Consider the following 16,217-nt stretch of genomic DNA (forward strand, 5'->3'; position numbering starts at 1 on the left):
ATATTTGCCCTCTTTATTTATTCCCACTCCTTATGAGAGACAAACATCCACGCTGTCACCAAACTGGGTCCAAGAGAAACCAAACCAACTCTTCCTGGGGACTCCTGGATCCGGTTTGAGCCTGCCCCCAACCCTAGACTCCTCTGAGGATCCTCTCTCCTGCCACTTTTTGATGTATGCCTTCCTACGAACTGGGGCACCTTCCTCCTCATGCTCGTTCACCAGTCAGCCTCTAACTGTCCCAGGAAATGGGAGCCACCGGCAGGAGGATCAGATTCCTGGGAAGGGCTGGTGCCACCTCTGCTTCACATTGCCCACTCGCCCTCAGCACTCACCTGGGCCCTGGAGAGCTGACTCCCTCCATTCCTCAGGCCTGGAAAGGTGGTGAAAGGCCAGTGAAGCTGCGGGAGGGCTGGGAGGAGGGGCCAGGCCCAGAAAGGGGCAGGCGCAGGCCCAGAGTGGGAGGAGAAGCCAGGCAGTGAGGGTGCCCGTTAAAGACCACACGGCTCAGTAGGCAAGGAGGGGCCCCAGAGGCTGGGGGATCTCAGGCTCTCTCAGTGGGTGGGGGCTCGGCCAGGCCAGGGCAGCGGCATCTGGGAAACAGAATTCCCTCTGGAATTCAGAGTTGAGTTGCTGTCTAAGTCACTGGCTCCTGGAATCTATAAGACAAGATTGGAGACTGCAAAGGGTCATCCAGGGGTGCCACGCTCCAAAAGGACATCTTCCGGGTGAGTATGAGATACTGCAGGACAAACGGACTCCGGGCCTTAGTTTCCAGAATCTCTCTCACTGCTTTGACCCCCAACCATCAAGAGGGAGGTCCTTCCCAGGGAAGCTGGGTGATTGTTCAGAGACCTAATGGTCAGCAGAGACAGCCAGGGCAAGAATACACAGCTGCAGAAATGGGGGGGATGTCAAGCAGTGACCTCAAGGCCAGACCTGGTCAAAAATAGTTTTGTTGGTCCCAAACCAGCCCAGAGCTGCTTGATCTACCCCAACCTGATCTCCCAGTTGCCCTGTGCAATCCTGGGTACTCCAGAATCTCCACACCCAGAAGCCCTCAGCCATCCCTTCTGGGCAGGGCTGACCTCAGGAGCCCTAGCTTTTCTTGGGACCAGGAAATGCTTGACTCCAAGTTCCCAAGCCTCACAGCTGTCTGGGGACTCCTTTCTTCCAGAAGGCAACCCTGAGTGTCCTCCCAAGAAAGAGACTCCAGAACTTATTTTCAAATGTGACCTGCAAACCAGGTCACATGCCAACCCGACTCAACTGCGGCTGGGCAGTTCTAAGGGGAAAAACCGGGGAAACTGAGTTTTATTGGGATGGACAAAATCTTCCTGAGGTCCCATGTTTATATCCCAGCAGAGCCTCTTCCAGACTGAGGTCCCTCAGCGGCTCATTATTAACAGACGTCTATGCAGCAGCGTCTGCGCGCCTGGGGAGAGTTCACAGCGATGAAGGGTACATTCCCTTACCTCCAGACGCTCATGGGATGGGGACAAGTAGACAGAGGGAGTTACTGGACGGCTCAGGCCCCCACGGAACAGACGAGGGAGGTCTTCCGCAAGAGGTCACCTGTGGGTTAGCATCCACAGAATTAGAGAGAAGGGCATCGCTGGGAGAAGGAAAGGCAAGGTGAGCCACAGTGTACGTGGGGGAGATGATGTACGTAGGGGAAAGCAGGCAGAGGCAAAGTCACTGCACACCCAATGACACTGGGGAATGTCCCCCGCCATTCAGGAAACGTTCAGGGCCTGTGCGCCTCCTCAGAGCCCGGGAGTAGGGGGGTCCATCGGCTCCTTCCTTGGGGTTTCCGCTGGATTTAATGGGCTGTCCCGCTGTTCTCTCCCCAGCCACGCGCCATGTGGGCCCTGCTGCTGCTGCTGCCCACGGTGCTGTGCCTGAGCCCAGCAGGGCCTCCCCAAGAAAGGACCCCTCTTTTCCGACTCACACAGCAGGGTCCCTGGGAGAGCGGGGCCAGCAACGGCACGGCCTCGCCCTGCGAGGGGCTCCCCCTCGCAGGGGCCACAACTTTGACCCTCGTGAACCGCAGCCTGGAGCGCCTCCCCGGCTGCCTGCCGCGCGCGCTGCGCCGCCTCGATGGCAGCCACAACCTGCTGGGCGCCCTGAGCGCTCCGGAGCTCGGCCACCTGCCGCAGCTGGAGGAGCTGACGCTGCGCCACAACCGCATCGCCGCGCTGCGCTGGGGCCCCGGCTGGCCGGCGGGGTTGCGCACACTGGACCTCAGCTACAACCGGCTGGCCGCTCTGCCGCCGTGCGGCGGGCCCGCGCTGCCCAGCCTCCGCGCGCTGGCGCTCGCCGGCAACCCCCTGCAGGCGCTGCAGCCCGGGGCCTTCTCCTGCTTCCCCGCGCTGCGCCTCCTCAACCTCTCCTGCACCGCGCTGGGCCGCGGCCCCCAGGCGGGCATCACCGACGCCGCCTTCGCCGGAGCGGGCGGCGCGCCCCTGGCCGCGCTCGAGGTCCTGGACCTCAGCGGCACGTTCCTGCCGCGGGGTGAGTCCGGGCGTCCCGGGGCTTCAGAGCCGGGTGGGCATGCGCTCCCGGGGCAGGGCTGTGAACTTCCTCGAGGGACTGTACCGCTCCAAGGTAACCCCACCTGGATTTCCTGAGCCAAGCCGACCCTGTTGGAAGCGCCAGGCAGGGATTAACTCCTTGCGTCCTAAGGGGTAGGAATGATCATCTCCGTTTTGCGTATAAGGGAACCAAGGCCCGGAAAGGTGAATGTCTGGCCTAGGTCTCAGAGCTCATGAAGTGGTGCCTCCAAATCCAAAGCCAGGCTTTCTGGGTCCAGAGCCCAAATCTTCAGCTCCTCTGTTCGACGGCTACCCAGCAGAGCTGGGAAAGGCTTGTAGAATGGGGAAGAATCGCTCTGGGGCTAGTTAATGGATGAATTTAGCAGTAAACATGCAGTTAACATGCAGCAATTGATGCGAGGGCCTCATCTGAGGAGGAATTCAGTGATTTTTCTACTCGGTTGGCTAAAATTGTTTCTGTGAATGTTGAATCGTTCAAGACACAGGAGGGAGGTGAGAATACCAGTCTTCCTGTGCTTGGCGTGTTCTGACTCTGATTCACAAGGCTGGTTTTATTATTTTTCAAAAACACTTCGCGTGTCTGGAATCACCTGTTCCACCACAAAGAGAATGTAGAGCCAGAAGAGGAAACAGAGGGCAAGGGGCATGTCCTCCATTTATCAGGAGAGCCACAGAACTAAGTTTCTGGGCCTTCTCCAGCCCTGCTCCTCTTCTCCTTACTGACCTTTCTCAAAAATTTCCCCACTCCCGGTAGCCCTCTGACTGAAGTCTAGGGCATTTCTGTGTGAAGCTAAACAAGAGATTGGGGCAGCAGGAGACCTGGAGACAGTCCTGCGTTCAAGTCCTGTCTCTGACCTTTCCCAGCTGTGTGGCCTTAGGCCAATGGCCAATCATTCTCCTCTCTGGCCTCAGCCATCTCCAGCTAGAAGGAAGGAAGGAAGGACTGGTCATCCCCGAGGGCCCTTCTGGCGGAAATGGCCCATGCTTCTGAGATTCCCAAAGCTGCCAACTGTGCCCAAGCTCAGCAATGACCTTCACGACTCACCTGGTCACTCTCTTTGTTTCCTCAATGCCGTGCCAGCCTGCTGGGTTTGTGCCTTCCTGGGTAGTGGGCAGTTTCCCCTCTGTGTTTCAGTGCACTCAGGGTGGATCCGAGACCTGCCGAAGCTCACGTCACTTTACCTGAGGAAGATGCCCCAGCTGACGAGCCTGGAGGGAGACATTTTCAAGATGACCCCGGACCTGCAGCAGCTGGATTGTCAAGATTCCCCAGCTCTTACCTCTGTCCATACACACATCTTTCAAGATACTCCTCACCTACAGGTCCTTCTACTCCAGAAGTAAGTGTTTCTGAATCACATGGCTGACTTTCGCCCGTTACACTGTTTGTTGAGTGGGTATAACCATTTTGTAGAACAAACCAGACCTTAATTCTCCTCCTACTGCTCCTTCAAATCCTTTCTGGGGTTTTATGCTTCTTCATCCTTTGGGTAATATCTTAGGCAGGTCCCAGATAGTCCACCAAGCCTAAAACCATGCAGTTCAGTCCAGTCTGGAGTAATATTAAAATTCCAAACTCTCATGCATGTGAAGTTTCCTTTAAGTCCAAGCTGGGAAACCTGCAGTGGAAAGAGGGGATGAGGCATCAGGTTCTTCTCGATTTCTGGATTCACCTGCTTCCCCAGGTGTTTATGCGAGTCGGTCCCTTCCAGGGTTTGAGCGGCTCTAGGAGGAAAGGTGGATGGGTATAAGGGTCCTGCTTGCAGTTGGGATCCGGGGTTGGTGCCTTCTGGCCCAGTGAATGTCCAGAGTGTCACTACACCCCCTCTCCTTCCCAAGAGCGACCACTATCCTGACTTCAACTGGAAGGGCAATGTCCCTTTGAAGATGATCCCAGGACACCTCCTTTCCTGGGGGCCCACCTCTGGGCCCTGGGAAGCAGGCACCTTTGCCCCACCATCACTGTCAACGTAGCCACTTCTCTCTTTGATCTGCTGGCTCCACACAACCAGAGGACTTCACTTTGGGACTTGTCATGAAGAAAAAGAAGACAGAACATGCAGAGCACATAGCTGTGGCACGTGGTGCCTGGCACGTGATGTGTGTTCTGTAACATTAGTGAAGATAATGGTGGTTGTGATGAGGTGATGGTGATGATGTTGATGAGAGTGATATCATCTCCGGCTCAGACTCCTCCTTGGAGCTTCAGACTGATGCAGCGTTGTGTATAAGCTATCCGATGTGGAGCCAAACTGCCTGGGCTCAAGTCCTGACTCCACCACTTACTAGCTGTGTGAGTTGGGGTAAGTTACTTGACACCTCTGTGACTCAGTCTCCTCATCTGTGAAATGGAGATAATGACCAAATCATCCCCCACTGGATTGTTGTGAGAGGAAATGCTTGGATATGTGCCTAGAACAATGCCTGGCACAAAACAAGAGGTTCGTATTATTGTTATTACTGGGCATTTGCACTAGATGTATCATAGGTCTCTCAGCATCCAGCAGACAGATAGATACCTGAGCCTGGAGCTCATCGGAAGGCCTGGGCTGGGGATACCTAACTGAGCATCCTCAGCACAGAGATGGTGGAGGAAGCATCAGGTGATGACAGTGATGATGCTGATGGGGATAGTGGTAGAGATACTAGTAACAACAATGATGTTGATGGTGATGATGGCAGTGGTGGTGATAACAGCATGGCCCCTGCTTTCAGGGAGCTCACAGTTCAGTGTAGGCAGCAGACATCCACCAGTCATCACAATACATTGTGATCAGTGACAGAGGCACACACCACGTACTGTGTTATAAGACACGTGGGGTTAATGATCAGACTGGAAGAAGAATATAGTTGATCCATATCTTCAGACTCACCAGGTGAATGCCAGCAGAGAAAGGCAACCCAGACCCTGAGAAAAGCAGGCATCCCTGGCTCATAGTGGTGACCACTTCCTCTCACCCCTGCACTTCTTGTTCACTGCAATCTGACCACCTGCTTCAGCTCCATGATCGAATGGAACCAGTGGCACTTCAGCTGCTAAGTCCAGTGGATGCTTCTCTGTCCATTGAGCCCCCTGTTGATTCTTCCCTCGTTATTCACCCTCTCTGTCCCCTGGCCTCAGGTTGCTGCCATGGGGCTTCTCCAGCCTTCCTGGATAGGCCTTCTTAAGGTCCTTGACTATTTCCACTTCTAACTTTTTTGCATGTCATTTCTCACCCTAACTGCTTACTCCAGCACTGTCCTCACAGCCATGTCTGACGCTTCCTCCACCATTTCTGCACTGAAGATGCTCAGTCAGGTATCTCCAGCCCAGGCCTTCCGATGAGCTCCAGGCTCATGTATCTAACTGTCTGCTGGATGCTGAAAGGCCTGTGAGACATCTAGTGCAAATGCCCAGTAATAACAATAATACGAACCTGGTGGGGGAGGATTTGGTCATTACCCCCATTTCACAGATGAGGAAACTGAGTCACAGAGGCATTAAGTAACTTGCCCCAACTCACATAAATATAAAGTGGTGGAATCAAGACTTGAGCCCAGGTAGTTTGGTTCCACATCTGATAACCTTAAACAATACTGCATCAGTCTAAGCTCTAATGAGGAGTCTGAGCCAGAGATATAAATTTGGAAGTAGAAATATGAAATTTGAAGTCATACAAGTTAATGAGATCACCAGGGAAGGATTTAGAGAAAAGAGGGCCCAGGAATGAGCCTTAAAGAACCCCAGCCTTTAAAATCAGGAAGAGGAAGAACCAGGAAAAGAGAGGAACAAGGTACGACGGGTGAGATAGGAGAAAACCCAGGAGGATGAGATGCCCTGGAGGCCAAGAGAAGAAAGTGTTTCAGGAAGGAGGGAGTGGTTGGCAGAACTGAATGCCATTGGGAGGGCCAGTCAGCTGAGGACAGAGGAGTAACCATAAGATTTAGCATAATGTGGGGTCGGTGACATTCATTCTCAATGGAGTCAGATGGGAGCAGATTGAAGAGTCGCTGCAGGTGTAGATGACTCTTAAGTTTGGCTCCCCAGTCACCAGGTCCTGCCTGGTCTTCATCCTCAACAGCTCCTATGCCAGCCCTTTCCTATCCACCCTTCAGGGCAGCTTTAGGTCAAGTTCTCATCATCTCCTACCCCACTTACCAAGGGCCTTCTAACCAGCGACTCTGCCTTCAGGGGCCCACACTTTAGTACAGGGGGTCTTAAACTCTTCTGTGCCGTGGACTTCTGTGGCAGTCTGATGAAGCTTACAGATGTTTCTCAGAAGAATATTCTTTTTTTTTTTTATTAATGTTATGATAGATTACAACCTTGTGAGATTTCAGTTGTACATTTTTGTTAGTCATGTTGTGGGTACACCACTTCCCCCTTTGTGCCCTCCCCCCACCCCCCCTTTTCCCTGGTAACCACCGATCAGATCTCCTTGTCAATATATTAACTTCCACCTATGAGTGGAGTCATATAGAGTTCGTCTTTCTCTGACTGGCTTATTTCACTTAACATAATACCCTCGAGGTCCATCCACGTTGCTGTGAATGGGCCAATTTTGTCTTTTTTTATGGCTGAGTAGTATTCCATTGTGTATATATACCATATCTTCTTTATCCAATCATCAGTTTCTGGGCATGTAGGTTGGTTCCACGTCTTGGCTATTGTAAATAATGCTGTGATGAACATAGGGGTGCAAGGGACTCTTGGGATTTCTGATTTCAGGTTCTTAGGATAGATACCCAGTAATGGGATGGCTGGGTCACAGGGTATTTCTATTTTTAGCTTTTTGAGAAATCTCCATACTGTTTTCCATAGTGGCTGTACCAGTTTGCATTCCCATCAACAGTGTATGAGGGTTCCTTTTTCTCCACAACCTCTCCAACATTTGTTGCTCTTGGTTTTGGATGTTTTTGCCAGTCTAACGGGTGTAAGGTGATATCTTAGTGTAGTTTTGATTTGCATTTCCCTGATGATTAGCGATGATGAACATCTTTTCATGTGTCTATTGGCCATATTCATATCTTCTTTTGAGAAATGTCTGTTCATGTCCTCTGCCCATTTTTTGATTGGGTTGTTTGTTTTTTTGTTGTTAAGCCGTGTGAGTTCTTTGTATATTATGGAGATTAACCCTTTGTCGGATAAGTGGCTTGTAAATATTTTTTCCCAATTAGTGAGCTGTTTTCTTGTTTCAATCCTGTTTTCCCTTGCCTTAAAGAAGCTCTTTAGTCTGATGAAGTCCCATTTGTTTATTCTTTCTATTGTTTCCCTCAACTGAGGAGTTATAGTGTCCGAAAAGATTCTTTTGAAACTGATGTCAAAGAGTGTACTGCCTATATTCTCTTCCAGAAGACTTATTGTTTCAGGCCTAATCTTTAGGTCTTTGATCCATTTTGAGTTTATTTTGGTGTGTGGTGAAAAAGAATGGTCAATTTTCAATCTTTTGCCTGTGGCTGTCCAGTTTTCCCAGCACCATTTGTTGAAGAGACTTTCTTTTCTCCATTGTAGGCCCTCTGCTTCTTTGTCGAAGATTAGCTGTCCATTCAGAAGAATATTCTTATATGCATAAAATAAAGTACATAGGATTACAAAGAATCCAATTATAGTTATCAACATATTTTTAAATATGTGTTTTAGGAATGTATATCTGTGTACTGTCCTTCTTTATTTAACACCTTACATAACAAAACCCAGTAGCAGGACCAATAACTTCCATAATTTTAGTAATTATAAATGACAGGAAATTACTGAAAAGTGATATGGAAATATCTGTGATTCCTATTGGTGATTCACCTGTGGTTTGTTGCTTTCATTCATTATTGAAGCCAATAGTAAATTTCAGTTACAAGTTTGTGAAAGTAAAGAAGTAATACCCTCCATCCAGTTTCACGGGCCCTGTCTTCACGGATGCCAGGTTAAGAATCCTTGTAATCCAGTCACGACATTCAGCCAAGAGATCTGTCTAAATTGCGGTCTGAGTCTCCTGCGAAATGAAAACCTTTTGGTGCCTTCCATGGCCTGATGGGGAAGGGTTAGTTCCTTAGCTGGCTCATCCAGGCCCCCGCCGCCCCACCCGTGCTCCCGCTGCGGAGTAGGAGCCACTTGCTTTCTTGGTGCTCTCAGACCTCCAAAGCTCATTAAATGCCACCTGCCCTGCTAGACCCTTTTTCCCCCTCCTCAGCCTAACCTGTCCCTTGCTCTCCTTAGCTCCCCCACAACCTCCCCTGGGAGGCTATCTGTGATAAACACTGGGTGACATTCGGGTGCCCTGGCACAGCCAGCACCCACAGGAGAAGGGGTGGGAGCCTTCCTGACGGCTCTGCCAACCCAGCATGGCCAAACGCCTCCACAGTCCCCTCCGACTGCACTCCAACAAAGAAGAGAAAAGAGTGTATTGAGGAGAGCAAATGGAAACTTCTTCCATGCTAGGGCTCTGTCAGTTCAGACGCAGAGAACACCTAAATGTGGACCCACAGGAGGATGTGAGCCAGCCTCTCTGTTCCCCAGCACGTGGATGGTAACACAGCTTGTCTTTATCACGTGAAGGTTGCATTGGTGGCAGAAAGGGTTGCCAGATAAGGAAAGGATTCATTTTCCTTACCTGGAAGAATGAGTAAAATATTACCTACCTCAAAATATTATATGAGTTGTCATAATGATATCAATGAGATAATATATGTAAAGTGCTCAGCAATGTTACCTGCTCAAAAATATGGGAGTTCTTTTCAGGCAATGAGAAAAATATTTCCTTTGCACCATGATGTGGTAAGTAAACTCCCATTCTAAGATTTCCACTCTAGCTCTGTGAACTTTGCTAAAAACAAACATGCACACATATATACTCATATATGTGGGCATGGCTTAAATTTCAATATAGATGGCACACACATATATCCGGTGTTCCAGAGGGGACAAATGTCAGGTCTCCACCAGCCAGGAAGGGTGGAGCAGATCTGGGTGGTGGGTCCTTCCTCACCCATCATGTGAGCATCTCCCCCAGAACAGTAGGAGAAGGCAGATGGTTCCCAGGCAGGTGGAGGAAAGCCAGCCTTTGGACGGGAGAGACCTGCAGGTGAAGAGCAGCTCCTGTTGCTCATGTTGAATTCTAACTGAGTATGTGTAAAAGAGGCCGGGAGACTCAGGGAATCGAGGCCAAATGCTCTGTGACACTCTAGGGAAGAAAGAGCAGACAGTCAAGAGAGGACCTGCCATCGCTAGGGGTGGTAGACTGTCTGCACAAAATGGCCCCAGTAATTCCTCACATCCCTGTAGACACACCCCCTTGCAATGTGACTTTGCACCTCCTCCCATCAAGAGTTGGAGTCTATTCTCTACCCCTTGAAGCTGGGCTTGGCCATGTGACTTGCTTCGGCCAGTAGGACATTAGCAAATGTGATATAAGCAGAGACTTGAAAGCAGTTGAGGATCGGAATTTTCCCTCCTTTGCTGGTGTACAAGCCTGGGGTAGCCTCCTGGGTGATCAGAGACACATGGAGAGAGGGCCCAGGAAACACAGTTGAGGTTCCAGATAGATGAGGCCATTCTAGATCTGGCCCCAGCTGAGCTGGCCCCACAACCACTGGGCCAATCCACAGAATCATGAGAAAGAACAAATATTCGTTGTTTTAAACTATTAACTTTTGGGGAAACTTAGCAAGAGCTAACTAATACACTTCAGTGAGGCAGCTTCCAAAGGACTGGTGTTGAGTGCCATCAGCTACCCTTCAACTGCAATAGTGTATATTGAAGAGTGTTCTCATTAATTAAGAATTTCTCCCATTTCTTGTGACTGGTGTGTAATAATATCTCACTTTGTCTAGAGATTTACATTTATAAACACTCTCATCGTCACAGACTCTTTTTGATACAACCAGCAGGCAGGGGAGTATTGTCCCCATTTGATACAAGGGATGATATTGACTGGCTTGGGTTGGTATCTCCACTTTACAGATGAAAAAAATGAAGTCCAAGGTCATGAAGGGTTTGCCCAAAGTAATATCATCAAACCCCCAATGGCATGGTTTTCCCATGACACCACCATGACTCTCTGGGAAGAGTTTTGACCTGATTGTAAAAGCCTGACTTAATTGATTTTTGTGTATTTCAGCTGCAACTTGAGTTCCTTCCCTCCTTGGAACCTGCATTCCTCCCAGGTCCTCTCCATCAGCCTCTTTGGCAACCCCCTGACTTGCAGCTGTGAGTTGTCCTGGCTCCTCATGGATGCAAAGAGGACTGTCTTAAGCAGGTAACACATTCACAAAACAGATGATTGAGGGGTGAGCTGAAGTTCTCGCAGCTTCTCTCTTGCCCATGTAACCATGCTGGGCAGGTTGGCAGTGTTGAGTCGGGTGGCTCCTCCTCCTTGTAGTCACACTCGGGGACCCCGGTGAAGGAGGCTCTGCCTCCATGTCAACCAGCCAGAGGGGCAGAGAGCATGGAGGAGCAGACATGGGTGGTCTTAATGGGCCAGGCAGGAGGAAATGCTCATCACTTCCACTCACATTTCATTGGCCAGACATCAGTTAGGAGGCCATGCCTACCTGCAAGGGAAGCTGGGAAATGTAGTCTAGCTGTGTGCCCAGTAGGAAAAGGAAATGATTTAAGTGAACAGCTAGCTTGTCTCTGCCAAAGCGGTGTTATCATTGCTCCATTTGACAGATGAGCAGATTGGGGCCCAAAGAGGAGAGGTACTTGCTTAGAATCAGGAGCCTCTGGGTGGAGGAAGCAGGATCTCTCTTTCTCCGAAACTATGCTCTTAATTAACCACTGGGCCCCAGGGAGTCCCCATGACGGAGCCTGGCCTCCTGGGTCATTCAGTCCAAGACCAGTGGGCTTGCAGAACTCTTGTGGGACAGGAGAAGTCCTATGAAGACTTCCCATTGGCTGTTGGCTGCAAGAGCTGTTTTTGCAGTGGGGAGCCACGCCCAGGCTGGCCATCAGGAGAGGATGAGGCCTGGAGACACCTTGGGTCTTGAAAACCCTCAAACCAGCTCCACCAGCTAACCTGGCCTCCTTGCAGCACACTTAGGGAGACAGGCCCCAACCTGTGGGGGTTCTTTTCTCACCTCCCACTCAAGCCTGGCTGTGAAGGGGGGCTCAGTCTGCCCCCTTCTCCCTTCATGATGCCTCCAAAGGCAAGCACCCAGACCCTCTGCAGTGAAGGGTCTCACTCTGGTATTAATACAGAGGTCGAGAGGGCAGCCTCTTTTTTTTTTTTTAAAGATTTTATTTTTCCTGTTTCTCCCCAAAGCCCCCCGATACATAGTTGTGTATTTTTAGTTGTGGGTCCTTCTAGTTGTGGCATGTGGGATGCCGCCTCAATGTGGCTTGATGAGCAGTGCCCTGTCCGTGCCCAGGATCCGAACCGGCGAAACCCTGGGCCGCTGGGGCAGAGTGTGCAAACTTAACCACTCGGCCATGGGGCCAGCCCCAGGGCAGGCTCTTCACACCACTTGCTACTGTTGATTTTGGCAGTGTTATTTAACCTCTCTGTGCCTCTACCTTCTCATCTGTAAATTGGGGGTGGATAATAGTGCCTACCTCATAAGGTAGTGAAGATTAAATTAGTTGATACAGTAAAGTGCTAACAACTGTCCCTAGCATGTGGCAAGCACTCAGTAAATGTTAGCTAGGATGAGTGCTGTTACTAGTACTCACGTTCAGGAAGCAGACAAGTGAGAATAAAATGGCAGACTACGCTTAGACAATCAGGACTGCCCTTCACAGTGCTTGTAGAGTGTGTACCATGTGTACCTGGCAGACATGTCGACAAGTCTTGGCAAGAGGGGCTGTCTGCACTGAGGACTCAAAGCCCAGCACAGAAGCAACTCTGAGCCAAATACCTTCTAACCAGTTGGCCTCCCTCTAGGGCAGCAGACACGGTGTGCACACCAGCTGCAGGATCCGGCGGCATCTTCTCAGCCCCTCTTTTGCTCTCCCAGCTGCCCAGTGTGTGCCATTCAGACCAAAGCACCACGCTCCTTGATTCCAACCGACCCTCCTCTGTCCTCTCCACCCATGCACCAGCTACACAGGGTCCCTCCACCCCAAGGAGCACAACCCCCTCCACTCAACCTGCAGGAGGCCAACAGAGTGTCACCAAGCCCCCCTCTCTCCCTGTGGATTCCCCCACTGGAGCTGCATGGCTGCACAGCAGTGTCAGGGAGGGGACCACCTCCTCCACTGCCCTCTCTACAGTAGGTTTCAGCAACTCCAGAGTTCCCCCCAGGGCCCCAAGCACAGCTGGGACAGAGCACCAAGAACATGCTGCCTGGCTTGTCCCTGAGCCCAGTATCTCAGCTGCCTCCACCGCATCAGCTAGCAAACGCTTCGGTCTCTTCCCCACCTCCGGGAACTCATTGAGCACACCCCAGACGGACCGGAGGACACAGGCCACCCTGCAGGCTCCCCACGCCAGTCCTTCCGACGACAGCATTCCAGTCTTGCTGTTGGATGACTCCAGTGAGGAGGAGAGGGAGAAGGAGGAGGTCAGAGCGCCTCCCCAGGATGTCCCCTGTGATTACCAGCCCTGCAAGCACCTGCAGACCCCGTGCGCAGAGCTGCAGAGGCGCTCGCGGTGCCGGTGCCCCGGGCTCAGCGGGGAAGACACCATCCCGGACCCTCCCAGGCTGCAGGCGGTGTCGGAGACCACCGACACGTCCGCTCTCGTCCGCTGGTGCGCTCCCAACTCGGTGGTGCGCTGGTACCAGATCCACTATTCTCCCGAGGGCTCGTCGGGGAACCAGTCGGTGGTGGGGGACATCTATGTCACGGCCCGGCAGCACCCTCTGTACGGACTCTCGCCGGGCACCACGTACCGCGTGTGCGTCCTGGCGGCCAACAGGGCGGGCCTGAGCCTCCCGCGGGCCTCGGGCTGGAGGGGGCCGTGCGCCGCCTTCACCACCAAGCCCAGCTTCGTGCTGCTCTTCGCGGGGCTGTGCGCCGCTGGTGGCCTGCTGCTCCTCAGCACCCTGCTGCTGGCCGCATGTCTCTGCAGGCGGGGCCGGACGCCACGCCGGCAGCGCTACGACACGCACCTGGTGGCCTACCAAAACCCAGCCTTTGACTACCCGCTGAAGCTCCAAACCTTCCTGCAATCGAACTTGAGCTGAGAACAGGCGGCCTCCGTGCAGAGAGGAAGATACAGAGGGTCCCAACGGCCCCGTCAGCTCTCAACGCCTCCAGTTCCCTTGAAGCCAGCACTCGTTGGGCACACACGAAACTTGCCACGCTGTTTCTCAGCCCAAGGAACAATGCCTTGCCTTCCTTCTACTTCAGTCTGTTTCCAGAAACTGATGGTTGGTCCACACCAGACCACTCCCACTGCCACCTGGCATTCTTGTGTGCTGTTTTATTTGGGTTTTCAGCAATCAGTGCCCCTCAGCGGCCAGAATAGAATTGTGTGTGGAAGTAGGAAGGGATAAAACAAATCTTTTGCCATATTGGAAGCGACGGCCTCAAGTCATCTGAGGAAGTTCCCTCATGGTCAAGGTCTGGCCAAGGCACGCGTTACTCAAGGAATCAACTCTGGTGGTGTCAGTCTGCAAACTGGGGTTGAGGGAGAACTGCTGGTTATGTTGCCTGAGGCCGTCCGGGTTTATTAGTTGCATTTCAGGGTATGGCATAAAATGTGCTTCTAGCTTTATACTTAAAACCAGTCTTTGAACATTTGTGAAACACAGGAAAAAGCTGTCCTGTTTAAAGTCAGTGTTTACTGCATTTCATCCAACACTAAGTGGACAAAGGAACCATGAGCTTCAGGAAGTTTTTTCTTAGAAAGAATGAGCAAAAGAGAACCTCAAGACTCTAGTCACAGGCCACAGCATTCCTCTGCTCCCAATGGCATCAGACAATGCCTTTCTGATCTGTATCTGTGTGGGGGATGTCTTACCACATCCTTTTTCACGTTTATACAAACTTAGGGGAAAAAGTGATTTTATGAAATTATAATGGCAGTCATATTTCTAGATTTCAATTTTCCACATTAGCCTTTATGTGAGTTTCCTGTGGCTACTGTACCAAATTACCACAAACTGGATGGCTTACAACAGCAGAAATTTATTCTCTTACAGTTCAGACCAGAAACCCCCAGTCAAGTGTCAGCAGGGTTGGTTCCTTCTGGAGACTCTGAGGGAGAGTTTCCCAGGCCCCTCTCCGAGCTTCTGGTGGAGGCTGGCAGTCCTTGGGGTTCCTTGACTTGCAGATACATCACTCCAGTCTATGCCTCTGTTGTCTCATGGCATTCTCTGTTTGCGTCTCTGTGCCCAAATTTCCCATTTTTAAAAATTGTTTTCCCCCAGATTTGAGACATAATTAACATGTAACATTGTACAAGTTTAAGCTGTATGAGATGATTTGATACATGTATATATTGCGAAATGATTACCATAAGGTTAGTGAACACATCCATCACCTCACATGATTACTTTTTGTGTGTGGTGAAAACTTTTTAAGATCTACTCTCTTAGCCACTTTAAAGTATCCCACACAGTATTGTTAACTATAGTTCAGCATGCTGGCTTCTGGGGATCATCAGAACTGGAAGTTTGTACTTTTGACCACCTTCACCCATCACCCCCCACCCCCACCCCCGGGAACCAATCTACTCTGTTTTTATGACTTGTTTTTCTTAGATTCCACATAAGAGAGATCATACAGAATTTGTCTTTTTCTGTCTGACTCATTTCACTAAGTGTAATGCCCTCAAGGTCCATCCATGTTGTCACAAATAGCAGGATTTTCTTTTTTTATGGCTGAATAAAGTTCCATTACACATATAAAATCTCACATTTTCTTTATCCGTTCATACATCGACAGTTGGGTTGTTGCCATGTCTTGGCTATTATAAATAATGCTGCAGTGAACATGGGAGTGCAGATATTTCTTCGAGAGTGACTTCATTTCCTTCAGATATATACCCAGAAGTCAAATTTTCCTCTTCTTATAAGGACACTAGGCATTGGATTAAGGCCCATCAAATCCAGTATGACCTCATCCTAACTTGATTACATCTGCAAAGACCCTATTTCCAAATAAGGTCACGTTCACAGCTACTGGGGGTTAGAACTTGAACCCATCTTTTTGAGACACAATTCAACCCATGACAGCATTTATTTCTACTGTAAGAAAAAAAAATCAAGTTTGATTCCCATGTATCTTTTGTTTTCAAAATGTGCTGCAGCACAGAAACCCTGCTGCAGAAACTGAGCATATATCCAAGTTTGACCTGAATAACAGAACCGTATTATATATCTCTAGGGGTTTGAACTTTTGAAACAGCCTCTCAAAAGCCTAAGGTAGAGCCCTAGTTTCATCACATATGTAACCAAGAGAATTGGACTAAGTGATTTAAAAGCTACCAGTTCCTGATTAAAAATTGCAAAGCAAATGCCAAAAATTTAACTAATTAAAGCATAAAGTCCTCAGACATGTAATTAAAATATCCCATGCTCTTTTTAGCCTGCTATCAAGATTGAGTCTGTTATGTGGAGGCACCAAAATGTATTTGTCATGCTTTGAGTCGGTATGCATGAATATCCACTCAAACATGCCTAATACGATTCCAATGTTTTGTAAACTAGCAGAATTTACATGTTTTACAACAGCACAATGCCCAAAACCCTGAGGAGACTTGGACCACTTTTCTAAGAGTTGAGGTGGAAAAAAATATATTAACCAGA

At 50.1% G+C, this 16,217-nt stretch overlaps 1 protein-coding gene and 1 long non-coding RNA gene across 2 annotated transcripts in view; one reads left to right on the plus strand and one right to left on the minus strand.

Moving 5' to 3' along the window:
• Positions 1-3,733, minus strand: part of LOC139078030 (uncharacterized) — a 30,067-nt gene extending 26,334 nt beyond the window's left edge. The window contains exons 1-3 of the long non-coding RNA XR_011530729.1: positions 3,601-3,733; positions 1,476-1,575; positions 336-659 (exon numbers count right to left, since the gene is read on the minus strand). This is a non-coding gene — a long non-coding RNA (uncharacterized lncRNA). The remainder of the gene's footprint in view (positions 1-335; positions 660-1,475; positions 1,576-3,600) is intronic.
• Positions 508-15,398, plus strand: LRRN4 (leucine rich repeat neuronal 4). The gene is made up of 5 exons (XM_008538097.2): positions 508-728; positions 1,854-2,514; positions 3,691-3,895; positions 10,646-10,783; positions 12,407-15,398. Exons 2-5 carry the CDS (start codon positions 1,863-1,865, stop codon positions 13,647-13,649), a joined length of 2,238 nt encoding a protein of 745 aa, XP_008536319.2. The 5' UTR covers positions 508-728; positions 1,854-1,862; the 3' UTR covers positions 13,650-15,398.
• Positions 15,399-16,217: the final 819 nt, after the last annotated feature.

The sequence above is a fragment of the Equus przewalskii genome, chromosome 21 (genome assembly GCF_037783145.1).
Source record: "Equus przewalskii isolate Varuska chromosome 21, EquPr2, whole genome shotgun sequence".
In the NCBI taxonomy this organism is placed as follows: domain Eukaryota; kingdom Metazoa; phylum Chordata; class Mammalia; order Perissodactyla; family Equidae; genus Equus; species Equus przewalskii.